The sequence below is a fragment of the Prenolepis imparis genome, unplaced genomic scaffold (assembly GCF_030444845.1).
Source record: "Prenolepis imparis isolate NDT839.2.m4 unplaced genomic scaffold, iyPreImpa1.0 SCAF_8, whole genome shotgun sequence".
In the NCBI taxonomy this organism is placed as follows: domain Eukaryota; kingdom Metazoa; phylum Arthropoda; class Insecta; order Hymenoptera; family Formicidae; genus Prenolepis; species Prenolepis imparis.
In genome coordinates this window covers 11,084,809-11,106,783 of record NW_028141166.1, presented here as the reverse complement: position 1 = coordinate 11,106,783, position 21,975 = coordinate 11,084,809, and the positions used below count along the sequence as shown (strand labels likewise).

General features: G+C 38.3%; 2 protein-coding genes and 1 long non-coding RNA gene across 6 annotated transcripts in view; 1 reads left to right on the top strand and 2 right to left on the bottom strand.

Moving 5' to 3' along the window:
• The window catches only part of LOC145939345 (uncharacterized), a 36,182-nt gene extending 25,485 nt beyond the window's left edge, over positions 1–10,697 (bottom strand). The window contains exons 1-2 of the long non-coding RNA XR_014425809.1: positions 10,502–10,697; positions 10,355–10,396 (exon numbers count right to left, since the gene is read on the bottom strand). This is a non-coding gene — a long non-coding RNA (uncharacterized LOC145939345). The remainder of the gene's footprint in view (positions 1–10,354; positions 10,397–10,501) is intronic.
• The window catches only part of Klu (zinc finger protein klumpfuss), a 67,155-nt gene continuing 45,519 nt past the window's right edge, over positions 340–21,975 (top strand). For 2 of the 4 annotated variants that reach the window (XR_014425807.1, XR_014425808.1), the window contains exon 1: positions 19,520–20,653. The gene's annotated coding sequence lies outside the window, so the exon portion shown is untranslated. Of the gene's footprint in view, positions 1,338–19,519; positions 20,654–21,975 lie in introns of those variants that run through there. The other 2 variants (XM_083043596.1, XM_083043595.1) reach the window with 2 other exon arrangements.
• On the bottom strand, positions 3,832–4,767 carry LOC145939845 (peritrophin-1-like). The gene is made up of 2 exons (XM_083044468.1): positions 4,687–4,767; positions 3,832–4,487 (listed from the first exon to the last, which is right to left on the bottom strand). The coding sequence occupies exons 1-2, from the start codon at positions 4,691–4,693 to the stop codon at positions 3,832–3,834; spliced, it is 663 nt and encodes a 220-aa protein (XP_082900594.1). The 5' UTR covers positions 4,694–4,767.

The following is a 21,975-nucleotide window of genomic DNA, read 5'->3' as shown; positions in this document are numbered from 1 at the left end:
ACCGACACTACCGTCGCCGCCGCTGCCGCGAATCGGATGTATCAGCACATGCGTAAACGTCAGTGTGTGTGTGTGTGTGTGTGTGTGTGTATCTGCAAGTGGTTTTGCTGCAGTTGGTGGTGCATTCATTCTGATGGAAGACACGGCCTGATCGTTGTGCAAGAGAGAGAAAGAGTGAAAGAGGGGGTGGTCTGCGCGATCGGGGGATCGAGAAGGGTGGTGAGCAGAGAAGGGGGCTGTCGGAGATGTGTTGGCGGCCACGCGTGTAGTGGAGAGAGATCTCTCGGAAGAGAGAAGCAGACGAAGAAGAGAGAGGTGACTTCTCTCCTCAGGGGCCTTAGTCGTCGCCTGTCCGCTACTACGTACGGTGTTACACCATCATATCGTCATCGCGTTTGACTCTCTCTCTCTCTTTCTCTCTTTCGTTCATCGCTCTTCATCCCTCCCATTCCACTCTCGCTCTTTCTTTCTCTCTCCCACTGCGGCACATATACCTTTGATCTCAGTCATTTTCGTGCATCCCACGTGAAGATCACGCCTCGGAACGACGAGAGCGCAGTGTCCTGTTCAAAATTCTTGAAGCGATTATCACGTGTCCTAGAAATATCCGGAAAACGCTCGGCACAATTGGATCAGTCACATCTTGAAATGAGAATTATCAGAGAGAAAGAAATGTTTCCGACCATAAGCTTCATCATGTCAGAGGATCATCATCTATAAGAGCGCAATCTTTAGAAAGAACTCTCCTTGAGAGCTTATAAGATATCGAGAAGTTTCGTAATCACGATTTGGTTTTCAACACGGCAGAGACAATATTGAATCGACATAGTATTCTCATTCGAAATTTCGTGGAATTCATCTGTTGACGAAATGATCATTTCCATGATCAATTCACGACGACCATGAATATCGGAGTATAAACAAGATCATTAGCACTAAATTGCCGAATATATCTTTCACGCACTATAAGAACGCTGACATTATTGTCGAAAATATCTCTGTACGTTTCTCTTCTCTCACGCCAACTATGAATATAACTGTGATACAAATTGATCGGTGTTTTGAGAGAGACATAGGTCAAAGACTTCATGACAAAGTAAACGAACCGTTATCAATCAGCTCCTAAACATACCTTCCTTTTTCGTGGAAACGAAAATTGGTTTGTTTGGAAGGTGAGATTCGGAAAGTGTAAAACCAAAATGCATTATATGAAACCAAAGTGAAGTGGAGACTACAAGGTATGGACTGAAGTGTACTGGCATTGAAAAGTGCTCTCCATCATCGCCATCATTGAACGACCGTCGACAAACGGATTCACGCTGCCATCTGCACGAGAGGTGAGAGATCGTCATGATAATACTTTCTTGTAAATCTTTTCGGATCGATGTAATTATTGTTAATTCTCTAGTTTCAATCGTATCTAATATACATTATATAATTACACAAATAACGACAAAAATTAGAAAAAAAATTGCAAGTCGTTCCCTAAACTACAATATTTATATATTGTTAATATATTTTGATATTAAACATATTTTAATTAAAACTTTACAATATTCTTAATAAAAAATATATGTGCTTTATTATAAAAAGGTTCCAAATAACTTTAGTAATTAGCGATTGAGAAATTGACGATGAGCCTCAATTCATTTACATTCAGCTAATATTATTTGATTTAATTGTAAGACATATTAATATTATCGGTAATCATTATTGCGCGATTTTGTTCCATTTGTGTATGTGCGTGTATGCGTTGTATCGTTTGGAATTACTCTTCTTATTCAATATTTTTCTAAGTTTCATTAATAGAAAAGAATAATGAATTCCTCTTATTATGAGGCACCTAATCTGTGTCAGAGATATCGGCAGGAGATATAACGAAAGTTAGTTTACTAATTGCTCCGAGACGGCGGAGGTGAAGTCATCCGCATTCGATGCAACAACGCGAGTCATTAGAGAGAAGTGATCGTTTGCCTTATCGCGGAACATTGATATTAGACGTTCCGTATCTTTTGCATCACAAAATTACATTTATCAATCTTTTCTCTCCGTCACGTTGACAATAATTAAATCGCTCCTTTTGTTCACCATTTGTACATATGTCAACTAAATGTCAGTCCCGGCCCAGCAACAACCAGGCCCGACGTAAAACTGTCAGTGGAAACGATAAGTGTGCGTTTAAATTTATGAACGTTTCCTCGACGAAACGTACATTCGGTAGAAATAAATCTTCGAATGATATCATTTACAGGGGAGAGAATGTTGATAGAGAAAAAGAGAGAGCACATGTATGTACATATATCGGCGTTCGCTCGCTCGCGCGTTTAATGAGCGCTAATAAAAATATCTAATAAGCTACCGCGCCACAATAATTAATTCCGGCAATAGTATTAATCGTTGCCATCGGGGCGGCAATTATTTTTAAATGTACCGCCGTTACGCGTTTCGTCGTAAAACTTGTATACTACCGGCACTTTTTTCCTACCCGATATCCCGTAGCGGCGTAAAACAGACGGTTTTCTCGAAAAGAGAGGCGCGGGTTTATCGCGCATATAAATGGAACCTATCTTCAGAGTACTTGAGTATTCAGGATAAAATATTATCTGAGATTTTCTACACGCATTAGTTTTTTCAAAAAAATTTAATTGAAAATAATTGCACTATATATATAATTTATTTAAACTTACATTAATTATATCTAAACTTGATATAAAAAAATGTTAGATTTTTTTATTATATATTGTCAATATATGTCAATATATTATGTCTATATGTATATGTCAATATTTTATATTTTTATTATCATTCACGAAAGTTCCTGAAAGACTTATAGAGATACATAGTTTGTCTATAATTGTAAGCAATAGAGATGGATAACGCGCTACTTGTAAGCGCGAACATCCGCAAAAAAATCCTTTGATATTTTATACTGTAAGACTTTCCTCCATGAATTATCGCAGAGACAGAGAACCATATAAATCACGCGCGAGTATGCGGAATAGACGGAAAAGAAGTGAGAGGTGCACACATTACATACGGATACACCGTGTAATACGGACACGCTGTCGTACAATAGCAATAGCTCGCGTATGCAGTGTTATAACACACGCGCGATTCGGTTACTTACATAATTCGCGTACGTTACAGGTAGTAACGCAGGTAGCCGACATGCAATCCGCTCATTCTTTCGCAGTAGAAATTGATTGCATCTGATATGGGCAGTAGCCCGTAAAAGCACGTCAGTACAAATAGCTCTGGGAGAAGGAAAATAGACCATTCCTTCGCTTTGCAACGCGCGGAAATCACCTTTTAACCTCTTTCTACTTCTTTCTCTCTCTCATGTAATATATCTTTTACATAGACATTTATATCTCTATATTGCTTTAATATGAACGGGATTGAAGGAAACGGGATTATTTATATATTCCGTTACTTGCTATAATATTGTATATATATCAGAGATTATAATAATTTTTATATATTTCATAAGATCTTGAGAAAAAATTCATTTCAAAGCATTTTTTTCTTATCTATCATTTAAATTTATTTTAAATATAAATACTAACTATAACACGTTTAATAATTCGACTCTAATTTATTCTCCATAGTTTCGCACATTTTCAGTTTTGATTATTTCTTGTTAATCGTACATTTAAGATTAATTTTTGAATCAATCGAAACTTGATACCTCCTTTTTACGCGAGACATTTTATTTCATACAATAATTCGTCACTTCAACACCAATAATGCAGCAATTGCTTTTCAATTAGTCTCGTAACGCATCTGATAAATTCATTGCGCGGAACATAGGAGCGAATCAGTATCTGTTTTCTATTGTTCTAGGAGAAACTTGCAACCAGCCTGATCCGGTTCTTGGCATGTCTTCTTTTTGGGATTAAAATGACAACCGCCCTTACACGACCGTTGTTCCCAACGATTATTTACACATTCGTAGTAGAATTTGCAGTCACAATTGTGAGGCTTTCGATCGCCGTTCTTGCATTCTTCCTTGCAAATCCCGCCCTCTGGATTCCGAACGCACTTTTGACACGTGCGACTAAAACGTGTACCCTTAGCACATTCACGCGATTTCGGCTTACCACTTATGCATTCATAATATGATGCATTATTGCAGTCGTCTGGATCAGATATCTTTGAATTAGGAGGCGTGCATTTGTCATTTTTGTCCTCTTCCTCCTTCGGACAACTAGCGCAACCAGCCTGCCATGGCCAATCGCAAACTTGTAAGCGTCTGTTGTAATGCAATCTTTGATTCGAGTAACCCGGAAGTCCGGAAAAAGGACAATCCTGCACTACTGGTTTACCCCAATCACATTTATAAAATTTCGTGCAATCGGTCTCATGCGGTAGATTGGTCGCATATTCCTCAGGAAATGGGCATACTGTCACGGGACAGCCTAACTCCCATTCTTTTGCGCTAATCACGGCCCAACATGCCGAGAAGGCAATAGCGAATACGTACATTTCTGTGAAAAAATTATTACTAGACTGTCAATTGTGCGGTATAATGGAATCGCGATTTAATCGACTTTTGTTAATAGAAGAATGTGTCAATTATTTATAAAAATTTAAATTGATAAAAAAAACTTTCAGCATAATGTAATACTAGCATATATCGATAATTTAATGTTAATATAATCTAATTGTAGAAATTTCAGCATTTACTCTTCATCGTCTATCGTCTACACGATCCTTCGTTTGAAGAAAAGAAAAACGTATCGTTCGTTTCGTTAACACACCTTTCTGAATCCTGTTTAAATGTATGACTGACTGAATTTAGATGAATCGGCTTTTATATATATATATATATATATATATACATCGTTATCAAACGAAACATATAATGTGGCAAGAGATTATCATATCTATCAAAGATATCTTGTATTTTCCTTATTTATCCGGAAGAATGGATTATTGGCATTATTCTGAGAAAAAACTTGACCAGAACATGCTAGATATGACCAATTTTCGTCGGTCGTGAATTGATAGCTCAGAAAATATGCAGAGTTGTAATTATAATTACATTTTATATTCTTCTGTTTTATCCTTAAATCTTATTTTAATCAAGTATGACACACACACAATAAATGAATAAGATTCAAAGATAAGTAGTATAATTTAGTGTAATTTTCTCAATTTGATAACATAAACAAAGCTTATAAAACATTTTATCATTCAATGAATTCTTGATACATTACTTTGTATTACCTACAATTACGTGAATTTTTAAATTTGATATTTTTTTATCAGCCCAAATCTTGAAAAATTTAATCTGAATCGGCCTTTGGTACGAAATTATCAAAGAGCTTAATCTACATTATTGCATACTGATATCGAAGTAGAAAAATGATTAATACAAATAAAATTTCCTTATATATGTCTGACTAATCGAGCGAATGTAATGGATTAATTCTGCGAGTGCAGCAAGATATCACAGCGCACAGACGACTAGACATAGAAAAACATTTTTAAATACAGCGAGATACGGTCAACCGAGCGACGTATCATCCGTCATCGAGAGAAATTCTGCACCTGATGACATTATAATTCTGACCCGATATTCCGATAGCATAACAAGTGGCCAACTGTTCTGCCGACAAAGTTTATTGCTGTATTATATTATATGTATAATAAAAAGAAACATCTTAATATTCAAAGTTAGTCGTATATGAATAAACACGCACGAGTGTCTTTGATTACGTTTTGTAATTTCGTAATCGTGGGATCTTTATTAAATATGCACAAGAGTATATCATTTATTAATTACCACCTATTATTAAATTTAGAGGCTAATCACTAAGATTATAATCAATTTGATTACAGTACATATACACAATAAATTAATTAATCTTTCAAGAATAAGTTATGTTGGAAAGTTAATTGTAAGTCTATTTTCAAGTTTTCTCATAACATAAAAAAGAAAATAAAAATATAAATAATTAGGAGAACAATAGAAATTTAGAATTAAGTCAAAATATAAATGTTAAAGTGATACCAATACAGCCTCTTTGGTCTTCAATGATATGAAATTGTCGTCAGCATTGTGACATTATTTATTGTGTGTGTGACAACTGACAAGAATAAAATATATTATTTTATTCTACTTTATAATATATATAATGTGATCATTCTACAATAAATAATCTTTATTCGAAAAGGAAACAACGCGCAATTAATAATGATACGATGTCACAATTCTCAAAGAGATTTCGCCATCGATTGATTTCTTATTCATTTCGTCGTGTCGTGGCGTACTGATACATAAACAAAACTGTAAACGCGAAATACAACGAAGTGAAAGTCGTTTTAGTCGGACTTGTTTCACCGGATCTATTATTCCTGATTTATTAGTGATGTTATGACGATGGCGACGTTCGATACAAAATTTGTTTGCGATATGTCAATGCCGTAAAAGAATTCCAACATTATCGTACCTGCTAACAACAATTAACACTCAAGCACATTGCGATAATATATCTATCAAACAATATGAGAAGCACTAATTTGTCGATTATTGATTTTAAATAAAAAAGAAATTGTTTTCAGAATTTTTAAAAAATATTATTTTTTATATATCATTTATCAATTCAAAACTTGTGTTCCTATAAAAAAATACATTGTCTATATATTATATACATGTGATTCAAATACATATCAAAAATTTTAAACTCGTATATATATTTCTATCAAGTTATGTATTATTTCATTTTTTATCTTGACATTATATTACTTTCTTAATAAAATGCTTTTCACCACTTGCAAAATTTGATGAGTCTAAGACTGATCTATTTTCTATAATAAATTCCAAGGGCAACATAGTTGCACCCTATATTTCGATATGGTCTACTGTAGAAACTTCGTTCGTTCATAAGTCCCCATGCGATTCCAGTTATCGCGTTGAAGCGGGCTGCCGCTTGACGGCAATTTGTTATCGGTGGATTTATTGCATCTAAGCGGCTGTCGTGGAACGTCGTGGTAAACGAAATCTATTCAGATCTATTCAGGATCGCGATTTCTGTCGACAGCGATTTCTGTATGTCAGCTTATAGCAAGAAAGTTTCAACGCACGACACCGTAACCCTTGCACGTACCAATTAAGGGCTGTAATGTACAAAACTTATTTTGTGCGTGTGTGTGCACCATATATCACTATATATAGCTCTCTTTCGTGCGCGTGCACGCACATATGTACCTACGTCTTACGTTACTGGATTACGTGCACGCGTCATACGTATAAATACGTTCCATGTCGCGATCATATGCGTATATGCGTGTACGCGTTTTTGCCCTAGAGGAGACAGATGCGTAGCGCGCACGCATTTGCGTTCCCGGCACGCGAACACTTTCGTGAGACTCTTTTCTCTTGCATGACAGACTCTACGAACGATTCGTTCAATGAGATAACGCGTCTTAGGATAAATTATAAAATTATATCCATGTAACTATATAAGAAAGATCTATAGATTTGCAAATTTTAAATTGACAATAAAAGAAATGAAACTATTTTTGAAAATATATTGAAATATAATATTTTTGCATATGATTGAATTTTTTTTAACATAATGATAAGAACTTAAATGGACACAAATAATATAAGCTAAGATATTAATAAATAAGATCGGCGATAAAGCACAAAAACTTCCTGCAGACAATATTCAATTATCTTGATTTAATCTTCCTTTAAGTCGTATAATAAATTATTTTAATAAAATAAAAGAGAAGCAGATTTTGCATTTCATTAATTCTAATAAATTCATATACACATACGCACGCGCGTATATTGCTCTTTCATTATTTTTTTTATAATTTTTTACTTTCTTAAAATTTTTATATATATATTTTTAATTTCTTATCAAACAATATTTATTATACAAAATCATCGCAATACACTATCGATTCTTCATGCAACTCAAGATGTTCGAACAAAATTAAATCAGGTCATGTCATAATCAGAAGATAAAATCGCTGCGCATTATTCATCATAGTCATTGAAGATGGACCCGACTTATAGTATATATAAAGAGATCCGTACGCGAGAGACACGTGCCGCGGAGAAATCGCAACTTCGGTGGAGCAGCTGGCGGGACGAGCCAAAAGAAACGTCGAGGAGTTCTCTGGTCTAGTCCTAGATCCGTCTCTAGACGTACGAATGGACGGTCAGACGAGTAAAACAGACAAACAGGGGAGAGAGGGAGAAAGACAGATCGCCAGACGGAGGGCCCAAGGACCCACGACGATGGTTAGCACGTGCCCCATTCAAGACGTTGTTCCGGGGACCCTCCACCCTCGTAACTTAGTCTAACCTAATCCAACCTCCTTCTAGCCGAAGCTATTCAACCGGTGACGAGGCCGAGGCTCTTTGTGACCCGATCAAAGTAGCGCTAGTCCCGATTCCTCGCCGTCGTCTCGCTTCCTTTCACGCTTTTTTATCGCGTCGCGCGACATCAGGAAGTTATATATAACGTCCGCTGCCTTTGGATGGTGCCAAAAGCCTGCGGTCCCTTTCCCCTCGAAACTGAAGAAGGCTAATCAACGCGAAATAATAGAACAGAGTACAAATAATAAAGATTGGAGAGTGTGATATTTTTGTGAAATTTTTGCGTATTTTAATCATTCTTGATACCATCGCGATAGAAGGAGCTATCAAAATCAACTGATGTATGTCTATATTTTTTGTTACAATTGCAACAAATATAGACATGCATATTCAAAATAAGGATTTGATAAGTAGATTTTGCCTTTAATTTTTTTTAGCACAGAATTGCAATTATAAATTCTATTTAAATAACATAATTTATTTTAATCTATTTCAAATTTACAACATTAAGTGTTTTATGTCTCATGTTTTGTCTCATGTATCTTTTATAAAAAACCGATAGGAAGATTATGGCTCAATATACAAGAGATTAAATTTCAAATTGTCACACGCCAAATGTCGTGTGATGATAAGCGAAATAATAAGATAAGAGGAATCAGAAATAAATCCAAATGTCGCGCGATTAATTTGCCAGTTTCGTCATAAACCGCAAGAGTTGACTACCTTCTGCCACTTTACTATAAATCGTGTCTTCCAGCTGTGTGTACAGTCAATCGTGTCGTCGTTTCTCTTTTTCTTGAAAGAAAATTCGGTTTTCCAATCGTAAGTGCCAATTTGTCAGAATGTCGCGGACAAACGTTTAACGCGCGTAACCGCCCTCGCACATAAATCAGGAAAAGAATATTAGCTTCAGGTTTGGTCGTATAAATGTCTTCACACGCCCTTCAGAGCGGTAGGGGGTTGCTTTCACTGCCTCTTATAAACTCAGTATTCACAAAGGTTCGGAAGCTTTTCAGAAGCTTCGACTTTCCTTTCGGGATAGAAAAGGATGCACGAGAGCAACATGGACCAGCGCCTTACGAAAATGGGCCATTCGTTGATCCAGTTTGCACCATTTAAGGACAATGACACAAGCTATACGCCTTGAAATTGCATGCTGTTAGTAATATTGTCCCTTTCAAAGAACCATAAAGAACACCACCCGAGATATCCACCCGCAATGGAGAAAAGAAAGAATGAAAAACCGATTTAGGGAAAAGAGGAAGCAAGTATAAAATCTTCCCTAAGATTCTGGGATCCTTTCTTTGAAAGACGCTTGCTATGATTATTGTTGTGATTATGAATTTGTAATTTCCCGATATAAGAAACTTTTATATCTTTTATTATATCAAATACTGTCATTCATAATTTTATTCATATTACGTCTTGTAAAGTTTAATTCTGAGCGTTTTAACGTTCATACTTGCACGTTTTATTTGCGTATGTATTAATTATTATATTTATATAATATATAATTAATTAATACCAACATTAATTGAGAAAAAAAGCTACGATTAATAGTGTATTTCAGGAGGCTAAAGAATCTTTGTTACATATCGCGCAGTCTCTCATACGCAGTAGCCGGGGAATAATGACAATGGCCTCTCATTAATTCTCGGAAACAACATTCGTCACTAAATCCGTCTAATTACGTAGCGGCTAAAGAGTGAATGAAAACGACCACGCGAAGTAGTGATGGCACATACAATTTTCTTCCTGAAGAATCTCACAGTGTAGAGATATTTATTTAAAATTGTTAAAATTTTATTGCCTTTTTTAGAAAGAAATGTTATAATATTTTAAATTCGATTAATATTTTTGACAATTATCAGCTGATTTTTATCACAAAATATTAATCGCGGATAAGATATTATAACATATTTAAAACATTACTATTATAATATTTTCAACATATTATATGTATATACCACCATTACCGCTATAAAAATGTTACAAAATAAACCATTTCTCACTCACCGATATGTAGAATAGCGAAGTTGTAGTACACAGCACGTTGATCTGAAAACAAAATATTCAAATTATGTATATACACATGTGTGAGTCGAATATCTCATAAGCAACGCAGTTTTTAGAATTTAGAAAAAATGTTTTTATTTTGCATACCTTGCAGTTGCCCCGCTGTTGCCCGATGCCTCCCTGGGCCTCCTCCTCCTCTCTTGGTCCATGGTAGCACTCACGACACTCGCAAAAATACGAATAATTACGATCGCCCGACACTTTACACGGCACTCCCGACGCGCGAAACTTTACACGACACTCCCGACACGACGCGTGAATCGCACTGTGTATCGCAATGCTACCTGTAACAAATAAAATACATACATATTAGAATAATCTTATTATTTCGCATTATACACAATATAAATATGTAAACTAGAATTAACGATAAATATATCCACGGATCGCAACACATTCGCGCGCGCGACAACAGATAGTTGGGTTATGTTGGCAAGAGATTTTGCATCGAATTTTTCGCGAAATATATACGTTTCATACAATTACGCCTACATATCAACGTTGAAATTATGATATGCGATTGATAAATATTACAATACAAAGGTTAGAAATCGTTTCTAACGATTATGCTTACTAATTAATCACAGCGGGACGCAGCTCCAACTGCCTGATACTCGCGGCGTTTCGGTAATGGCCGACGCTACAAACATCGGCAACTTCACTCTAATAGCGCGCGCGATACTATATACATGACTTAATATTAATAATTAATTAAAACTCGAAGGAGATTCATTCGAAAAGATATAGCTTTAGAAAGAAAAAATATTAATCGAGAATAAGGTATTATATAACATATTATTTACAACATATTACTATTTTATAACTTTTACCATATTATTATTTTAAAATTTAATTAGCAAATTATAACATACACAATATAAATATAAATATGTAAGCTAGAATATTTAATTAGCAAATTTTCGCTTTATTAATATTTTTTGATAGATATCAACTGATTAAAGTGTTAATTTGCTAATTAATTTTTAAAATAATAATATGTTATAAAAATTTAAATAATGTTTTAAATAATACGTTATAATACTTTAAATACGATTAATATTTTTGACATTTATCAGCTGATTTCTGTCAAAAAATATTAATTGAGAATAAGGTATTATAACATATTATTTACAACATATATTACTATTTTTATTTTTTAACACATTATTTTAAAATTTAATTAGCAAATTAACGATTTAATCAGCTAATTGCTGTGAAAAAATATTAATCGAGTTTAAATAAATTTTATATTGAAATATATATAAATATATTTTTAAATATAACTTTATATTTTTTTAAAAATTTTATTCTTTTTAACATAAAATCGAAGAATGGTGCGCGCGTAGTGCGCTTGTGTTGTTCTAGTAACTTTAAATATTAAATTAATAATATTATTTTATATGTTATTGTACATCAATTGAAAAAGTTAACGAAGGAAAATCGCTGCAGAGAGAAATTTTGCGTGATCGTATGCTTTAAAAAACTATTTATAAAAAAATGGTGCGCGTATTTTACATTAATATAATATTTTATCTTAAACAGTTACCCTTGCCGTAAGAAATTTATTTGCAAAATTATTCAAAAAAATTCTGAGCACAATATGTTGTCAATTTTTAAATTGTTATACGAGTCATTTAAAAACACCCGAAACAAAGTAATTCTCCGAGAAAGGAATAGAACAAGAAAAGAAACGGAGAGAAAAATCTTTTTTTTTTAATTTCGTACAATACGGGTCGTGCAATTCTGTCATGCTAAACGTTCGTCTTCCAACGTCAGTTTGCTCGCATGATGCATCGCTACCGGACGCTACCGCGGACCAATTCAGAGTCGTTTAAAAACACCCGAAACAAAGTAATTCTCCGAGAAAGGAATAGAACAAGAAAAGAAACTGAGAGAAAAGTCTTTTTTTTTTAATTTCGTACAATACGGGTCGTGCAATTCTGTGCTAAACGTTCGTCTTCCAACGTCGTGATGTCGGTTTGTTCGCATGATGCGTCGCTACCGGGCGCTACCGCGGACCAATTCAGGTTTCTTTGGGGGGGCCCCGGACTCTCCTTTTCACGTCACCTCGAAAGGAGAGCTCGATATTCTTTCAGAAGGGCGATAAAGGTACCAAGCGCGCTCTTTGAAAGGAGGACTTCTCGCAGCGTGTGAAACCGTCGCGATCTCGGTGCGATCTGCCGCGGGCGATCGTTAATAATAAGGCTTCATTATGAGGTCCGCGGAGCGACAGTATATAGCGTGCAATTACGCGTCAATTCTGTCAACGTACATCGTCACGCCGCAGGATGCCCGCGTTGCTGCTGCTGAAAAGGATTGTGGCACACTCACGTAACACACGCATCGCGATGTGAAAGCATCCTAAAGAACTTTCTTCTGCAAATTAGAGCATCTCGCGAAATCCTTTCTGATCTCTTCGCGGATCTCCTTGACGTCGAAAGGTATCGTCCTTTTGAAAGAAGATTGTACGGTCTAAAGAATATCTGTGATATATTCTTTAGACTGTTGCAACTTTTTGATGTTTTGATTCAATTATATAAGAGCTTGATGCTTCGTCATATTTATCAAATGAAACTAAAAACAAAATCAAGACAAAATTGTCACCGACTTTAATAATTAACTTTTCTCATACAGAAAAAATTGCTTAGCCTTGTTTTAATACAGAAAAGCGATAAATCTTTTGCATCAATTTGTACACTGAGTTTCTTGGAAAATTTAGAATACGCTCACACAATTCTTATAATTATATTCTACATCTTTTGTAGTTAGATCTTTAAAGTTTTCAATCAGACATCAGTATTAAAAGAGCAAAACTTGGAATCGTTTATAAACTTAATGTAATATTTGGGGAACAGTCATCCCTCCTGGTATTATTGTTCTCATAGCCAAAGTGTTGATATCACGTGAAGAAGTTTAAGACGTATATAATCATCCTCGCGAATCCTTTGATCCCTGGAAGTAGACGTAAACGCAAGGAGACGTGGTGTCGCGCACCTCTCGCGAAAGATACAAATTGAGATAGTCGCGTCGCACAGGGGGCTACATCGCACCCCTGCAGCTTCGTTGTTCCTGCGCCATTGTCCCGTGAATGCGTCCGCGGAGCGAGCGGGCGGACGAGGGCCCTAAAAGGCACGTACACGCGTGGTTTACACGCGGAGTACAAGGCAAGCTGCAACAGCGAGCGCCTCGTCATAACGGTCGCCGACGAGGTCACGGGGTATATACGGGCGACAGCCAGCCAGCCAGCTCGGGGGCCATTATTGTGTGCACGGACGACGATCTTTATGTAAGATCTTACACGGGGTTCCACGGGGGCCCCGCGGCGCACGCCCATAGCGGTGCGGAGGGTGACTGCGGTTTCACTATATTTTTCTTTCCCTCCCCGATATCTCCCTCCCGCGTACCCCGAGTCTCTGCGTAATCTTTTCCTCTCTCAGTCTCTCTCCATCATTTTCTCTCTTTTCTTCGTACTCTTTCCTTTCGCCGCCTCGTAAATCTCTTTAGGCGTTGAAATGCATGGGGAAGGATTTTACGGCGCTTCCTCCCCCCTATCATCTGCTTCTGTGAAAATCGCTGGTTAGTAACTTATTTACGACTTGTTCGGTATTAATTCGAAACGAAGGGTTTTAATTTTTAAAAACCGATTCGATTGATTGTCAGACAAATTTATGGTTTTTTTAGAACAGTTGAAAAAACCTGCTAATTTCTAAAGATTAGTATTCTTTCTTCAATGCTTTTTATCGTTCATATTGATTGTTCTCATCAGCCTTTCAATTCAAAGTATTATAATTTTTATTCCATACACAAGAGTATAATAGATTCTTGTGCATATAATCTATCTATATCTGTGCAAATACAATGCAAAAAGTACTTTTCCTCGACAAGGGGTTCTAATTCCAGAATACAATAAATACTCTCACTCATCTTTCTATCTCTTTGTTATCATCGCGACTGCTCTTTGGAACATTCGCGCAATTAAACTTTGCAATGTGTGTCTGTGTGTGTGTGTGTATGTAAAATGTCTTGTGTCTTTATAAAAACGTCCGCATAATTTCTTACTCAGCGAGTCATTATTTGCCTTATGTAACTGACGTTACAGTATTGTAAATACATATTTGCATTTAGATTCCGCCTGGAACGTATATTCCATACTCGCAGAAAATAAATTGCATTTTTTCCCTATCCTCTTGACGTTGCGGTGCAGAAGTGACGGTAGGGGCAAGTCTTAATGAGGATCCCCCTTCCCCTCTTTCCATTCCTTCTCTGCACCGGCCACAGCCGACCGGCGCAAAGTAAATGAGCAGGTGCCTCTGGTATGCGCCCCGCCTACGCTTTCCACTCCGTTCATCGTTCTATCTTCTATTTTTCTCCGAACCTTTCCTCTCTTTCCTCTCGTAGGAGACTGCGTCGTGGAAAAATGGTCGCCGCGCCCGACAAATTATTCGTTTTCCAGCAGCCCTTTCTACCTCGCCCCCTTCCTGTCCCTTTCTGCCCCTTTCCTACAACGGGACCAGCTAACAGCGACTGTATTAGGGTGTATTAGGAAGGCCAACGTCATAATTCACGCTCGAATTCTCGGTGTTCCGCTTCACCACGTTTGGGAAACCTGTTGCGCTGTACGCACCACGTCGTAGGTGGATCGTGTAAATTACTTCTGTATTCCGTGTGCCACTTTTATGACACGGGTATTAAATGTCTTCTGTATTTTTTTCTTTTTTTATATTACTTCTATAGCTCGTGTACTAATCCCTGTATTTATGATATTCAAGCGGCGCGCTCGCTCATTATGTTATCTTATAAGTTTATTCCACGGATATCTCAAAGACGAGAACTTATGTATATTTGGATAAAGATATATCGTGCGTCCAATAAAAATATCACAACTGTAAAATCGTTCTTATTAGTTAATTGAGATATTATGGAGTATCTCCTCAAACTTTCGATTAAAAAAAAAAGGATCCAAAAGTCACGTATATCGTAGTGCGAAAAATTCGGGCCTGGTGTTACTTTTTTTCGGCGAAAGCAATTTTGAAAATTATGAAAAGAGTCGACGTGTAATCCTCTTATCTACTCGATCACGGATGACGGATCGACGCGACGGTCGTTAGACTTTCAACCTTGAGAAAGACCTTCCGAAGGTGAGCAGAGAGACGGTGACACGGCCGGCTAAATCGGGAGGAGAGTTCTCGGAGCAAGACTCCTCTCTTCTAGTTGTACGTGCCCGCGAAGAGGTCTTCGAGACAGAGCAAACGCGCTTTTTTAATACGCGTAGTCGTGCGTGCACAGTTGCGTGCTCGCACATAAACGTGCGCACGCGTACCTGCACGTGTTTGCTTAAAATCTTGACGCATGACCGACCGTTTGATTTGTTTTTCCTTTCTCAGGGTCGGAGTAGCTGCTTATGCAAAACTGATGTCGGCCGCGAGACTCTAAAGTGTCTAGCGATACCAAGAAATTGTCTACCTACAGATATATCAAAGCATATCTATAAAACTTCCTAATATTAAATTATTATTTAATATGTGTGTTTTGTTATTTTTATAATAATATAATTTTTATATAATTAAATATTTCATATTGATAAGAAAGGAGCTGCATATCTCTTTCCTCTCTTCTTGACGTTTACATCACGAGAATGTGATTTTCTCAATCAAGATGACATCAAATGTAAGGTTGTTTGATACAGTTATTTTTCTTGTGCAATTTAAAATAATTAAACTTAAACCCCGGTAGAGAATTAATTTAGATCATACACATTAGATTTATCTGACAATTATTCGGCTGCAATAATTTAAATTTGCGCCAGAGCTTTATCCGAGCCTGTTCGATTTCTGGAAGAGAGGAGTCACCGTCCGTCCTTCATCGATCGTATACTACTGGCGACCTTAACGACGTATACGTCTCACTCCGTTCGTCCTCTGAAGCCGTCATACCTTCTCTCGCCTCTCTCGGGGAAAAAGGACAAACGCCTCCCTATACGGACCTTCCTTCGCCGCGATATGTAAATACGAAGAACGAGAAAGCTCCTCATCTCTTCTCCCGAACGACCGACCGCGGTGCATCGTATCGTATTCCGCTGCTATTTGTCTTCGCGATCCGGGATTACGTTACCACGATGATACACGATGACATTTATTTCGGGATTTGTTCGGCCCGGGGCCCGTGGTCCTCTCTTTCCCTCTCTCTTTCTTGTCCGCGGGAATCTTTGGTGAACGGATCCTTTCGTCGCGCGAGCCACGCGTATTTTCGCACAGCCGGACTCGCGCGAAATTAATGTCCAAAGAAAGCATTATTTTCTTAAAGAACTGTGCTTTCGCGTTATAAGACATAAGAATGATTGGCTTCATCCATTTAATTAAAAAGATTATTTTATATGTCTCTGATATGTATAAAAAATATTAATCTAAATATCTCCTCCAAACGTTAAAATTATAGAATTCCAAAGTGATTAAAAAAAATTATTTCTCAAATATCACATGTGTGTTGGCGCTACTCATTAAAAAAAAATTAAATCTCTTATAAATTATATAATATCCATCACAACTTCTGCATTTTTAGTTTGAATTTTTTGGAGAACTTTATATAATAATGTAAATTATGGTAACTATATATATAATTTTAATTTTTCGAAAATCTTTTCCTGAATATGTAATGGTGTAAAAATATGGCCCATTTACCGTTACGATGTTCTCATATCGCGCCGGGGATTAGCAAAATCTGATATAACGTGACATTACGAGCGCGAAGACTTGTGTAAACGCAGATGCCGTTACGGAATCCCGGCGCAACGTAACGTAACGCGCGCAAGCTCCCTAAAAAGGGAGCGCGTGGCGGAGATCAAACAGCTGGATCATCTCGTGCGTGCCTTTAGGTAAGGATCTCTTTCTTGCGGGAAAGGTGGGTATATACCCAGGTGCAAAATTCGGAAGGCGTGCGTGACAATGCGCGTACATACGCGCGCGTGTGGTATGTGCAACGTGTCGTGAAAGTCGCGCGTGAAAAAAAAAAAAGAAAAGAAAAAGAAACAGAGAGATGCAGAGAGGTTTTACGCGAGTCAACGACCGCTTTCCGCTTTCCCGGAAATTTTAGAAGTGCAGTCGGAAAGATGCGCAAATTACCCTTATCGACGGCATCATTCATCATTGAATCCTCTTGTCATAACGATCAGAAACGTCATTGCGTTGTATTATGTGGCATTTCTTTTTTTTTTTTAATTATGCAGATATAATTGATAAATTAAACATGATACGAAACCAACGATAAAATATATATTGTACATTAAAGATTAATTTGTTTGAAATCTCTAGGGTTCTCATGAAAGAAACAAATGCTTTCAGAGATACATTTTATGAATTATATGTTGAGCGAATGCAGCAGTTACGAAATCCTCGATTGTCTGTCTTGGTATTGTACATTTGTAGATTTATTAGTCTCAGGTCATGGCACGACACACTCTCTCGAGACCATGTAATTACATGTTAGATTTTACGAATCGGCCGGCGACGAAGTGCGTGGGCACACGCACCTCGCGAAGAGAATACCGTGTATCTCGGATCGTTTCGTAAGTGCAACGGTTTCCTAGGAGGAGTTAAAAGCCGGACTCGGGGCTCATTAAGGCTAATGACGCGAGATCGCGCAATTATTCCAATAAGCGATGGCCCACGAACCTATCAATTTATTATAATTACAGCGCGAAAGGAAGGGAGCAGAAGAGAATATACATGTATGTGACTTCGCCCTAGTGTACGCACTTACCAAATTACACGTCTCTCGATCATACGCGCCTATATTGCTAGATGGAATAGATTAAGATCCATTTGGCTCCGAACGGGATTCACATTGTCACGATTCACACGAGACTATTGACCTCTCATCTCGGAGGAGAGACTATATGATTATTATTGAAGAGTGCCGACAAACAATTATCGCTCGGAGAGCGATTCTTGCGCGACCATTCATAAATTATTGAATTATTCAGCAATGATTACGCAATCTTCTTTTTTTTTACGTACATTAGACGATGCTCGATTACTCGCCAAGAGTATATATATTAAAGAAGAGAGAAAACGGACAATCTTAAATTTGAATTCGCGGCACGCGAGCTCCTAAAATAAATCAACTTCGACTATTCTCTTCTACGGTTCTCCATTTGGCATTGGGTCGGCCTCTTCGGCTTTAAAGAAAAAAATTAAAAGAGGAAAAAGGCAAATAACAAACGTCTAGAAAAAATTCAAACGGTCCAGCGGCCACTTAGCGAGCACTCTCGACATGGTGGACACGTGTCTAAAGTGTGGCCGGAGCCTCGATCACGTGTCAATATCTCAAGAGGCATTTGTTTACAAAAGTCGTATAGAAGGAGAGGACGGCGCGTCGTCAGGTATTTTTATCAGAAACTTTCCAAAAGGCTATATTTGAGTTTCCGCGTTCGCGCAGAGCGGAGCGAATGCAACCGAGTTTATCCGGACAGCTTATCCGGAAGTTACTCTCGCGAAAGAATGCTGAATAAATGTATGTCTCTAACTCAAGGTAAAAAAAAATTTGAAGGCGAATGATAGATTATAACAATGCTCGGTAGTATTTCTCAACGCAATCATTGGACGGAAAAATATATTTTCTGAGATAAGTTATCTATATGTTAGAGTCTCTTTCTCCCTCTCACATTCAGTGGCGGTTCAGCGCTATTAAGCGTGCGCGACGCCGGCTTCTTTATCGGGAAGCCTGGTGCACGCAGCCTCGAAGGAACGCGTGGGCAATCCCGACGAGACGCCAGCCAGCGAGAGATAGCTCTCTCGCTCTCCCTTCGTCTCGCACATATACGCTCGCGTTTCCCTCTCGATTCTACCCTCAGCAGTCGGCTACCAGTGCGTTAGTAAAAACAGCGCGAACTGGTCGGACGCGTGCACGAAGTAGGGAGATAGGCGTGGCACGGCGTCCGTACGTGCGTCCACGCGCTAGAGTGTGCGTGCACCCACCTAGTGCCTAACGTGCTCGGTTAGGCTGATGCATACGCTCGAAGAGAGGGAACTGAGAGTCCGGAGGAGAGTTCGAGAGGGAACGGTAGTGGGGCCAGCTGGCACGGGTTTAGGCAGGGGTGGCAGAGGAGAAAGCATCATGAGGGAGAGGGGGAGGGAGCACCTAAGGTCCGTGGACACGAAAGTCAACCAAGAAGGAAGGGGTGGACGTGTGCGCCGGGTCGCGCACGTGGAGAGAGAGGGGAAGGTACAGCGCGGCGGCCGAAGGTGAAGCTGCCGAGCCGCCACAGTCTCGCAGTCGGCGCGAGACCGCGCTACTGAAAGGATCACCCTATTGTCGGTTGTGCGAACGTGCGCTTACCTTTTTTTTCTCCCCTTTCCTTCCTCGTGCTCTCTTTCTCTTTCTCTCTCTAGTTACCCCTTTTTTTCACCCCCGCGCGACGAGCAAGACAGCCGAATCGCGCGTGCAAAGAAGGGCCATCGAAGGGAAGCGCGAAAAGGAGAAGCCTCGCAGGGGGTTGCTCGGAAGGGAGGGTGCTGAAAAGAAGCGCGTGTGATCGTCGTCCGTCGCATGTTGGAGGATCGTCGTCGTCGGCGGGGACTCTCGGAGCTCGCTCGCTCGCCGCCAGTAGTTACGTCCTAATCTTGTCAGACATCCCGACGGACCGGACCGGAGTAATTCTGTGATCTCGATGTGCCTGATTGATCTTGCTGTTGTGGTTGCCGCGAGTTTCTGCTCTGACTATTAACTGAATATACCGGAATATCGAAAGAGGATCTCTAGGATCATCCAAGGGTCACGAGAGAACACATCGTCGTCATCGTCGAGTAATGCGAATTCCCGACGGGAGGAGTGTTCGTTCGCACATGTATGAGAGAGAATTGCTGAACAAGTGTCGCGAAGTTGATTGACGGATCAGCGAGATTTTTATACGTGTAAATGCAATGTGACAACGCCCCCCCTTCGACGAGCGATTGTTGTTGTTTGTCGATTGTTATCGTCGTTCGAAGATACCAACACGAGTAGTCCGACAGTATTATATATTCACCCCGCGGACTGTGCGACGGCTCTAGACGTTCGATTGTTGCTGTGATAACGGAGAGAGGATGGTCTCTGTATAAGCTAAGTTCAGTGCCTGCTCTATTGTGATTTGTGACTATAAAAAAATAGATAAGAGGAGAAGAAGCCCAAGGTTAAAGTGTCCCAAGGTGGAGGAGGTTGAATCTACGAAGGCTCGGATGCGTGGCAACCCCTAACTGTTATCCGGTAAGCGACGCGATTTGATCTTGATATTTTTTATAGACACCGCGATGTCCCCATCATACTTATCTGGCTCCGGCTCAGGTCGAGAGAATCGCAAAGTTGCTCATAAAAACGATTTATTTATTAATAGTGATACAAGAAGAACGTCTTATATATCATGACACATCATAATGCTTGACGCTATTTAACTATATATCTTTCATAATAAAATAGCATTATTCTTCGAATGTTAAATACATAAATATTTTTTAATTGCATTAATTACAAGTCACAAAGCGTAAAGGGGGATAAAGTGCGTGATCACTATACACGAAACATAAAAATAAATGCCGAATTCGCGAGAAAAATATAACGATTTTTTTTTTCAAGAAAAAAATCCGTATCACGAAAATGAAAATAGAGAATCGATTACAAGTGCAAAGTGTGATACGTTATTAGAATACGTTGCATATGTGATTAAGTGAGTAGCGTGCATTTTCCCTCATAGAAGTATGCTGCCTATCATGTTATATAAAAGTGTGACGTTAATCGAGTGTTACCATAAAGTAAAATAAGCGCATACTGTATCGAAACTCGGTTAACAGAGTAATATTTCGTCGTAGTTTTATTCGTTGCAACTTTATCGTTGCTTGCCCCACATTAATATCACGTCTTTAATCGTTGCTTTTATTGCACGTTGAAAAACAAAAAAAAACACGACGTATGAACAAAAAATCATGCTGCCTCTGCAAGGGTTGTACCGAAGGTTTTTACCGATTAATTCATAAATTCAGAGAGAACCGATATTATTCTATATATACTGTTATATATTAAATATATAGATAATATACATATATATATTGAGAGATCATTGCTTATTGTTTTAAATAACGCACAAGAGAGAGAGACTCTGATCGAAAGAATCGAAAGAGATAATTTTCGCGCAAACCGCCATTTAATATCAAAGCCGCTTTTTCCACCCTCGTTGACACTAGAATGCATTTATAATCGATCTCATAGAGGCCAGCTTTCCTGTCCTCCGTTGCGAGGGCGGTTTTAACATCGTTACACCGCGCTCGTCAAAGCATCGCGACGCTGAGCGTCGGAAATGGAGCGGACACGCGTGTTAAAGTAAATACGTGCGAAGAGCGTGTTCTCAACTGCTCGGTCTTTTTTTTTACACTCGACCTTTTCCGCCTCGCAAAAGTTTGAAAACGCGACTGGAAATATGTATTTATCGATCCTTGGAGGGAATGAGGGAATTGTATCGTAGAGAGAGAGAGAGAGAGAAAAAAATGTGTATATACTTAAATGTATTTACTATATTAAATTATTTATGCAGCAAA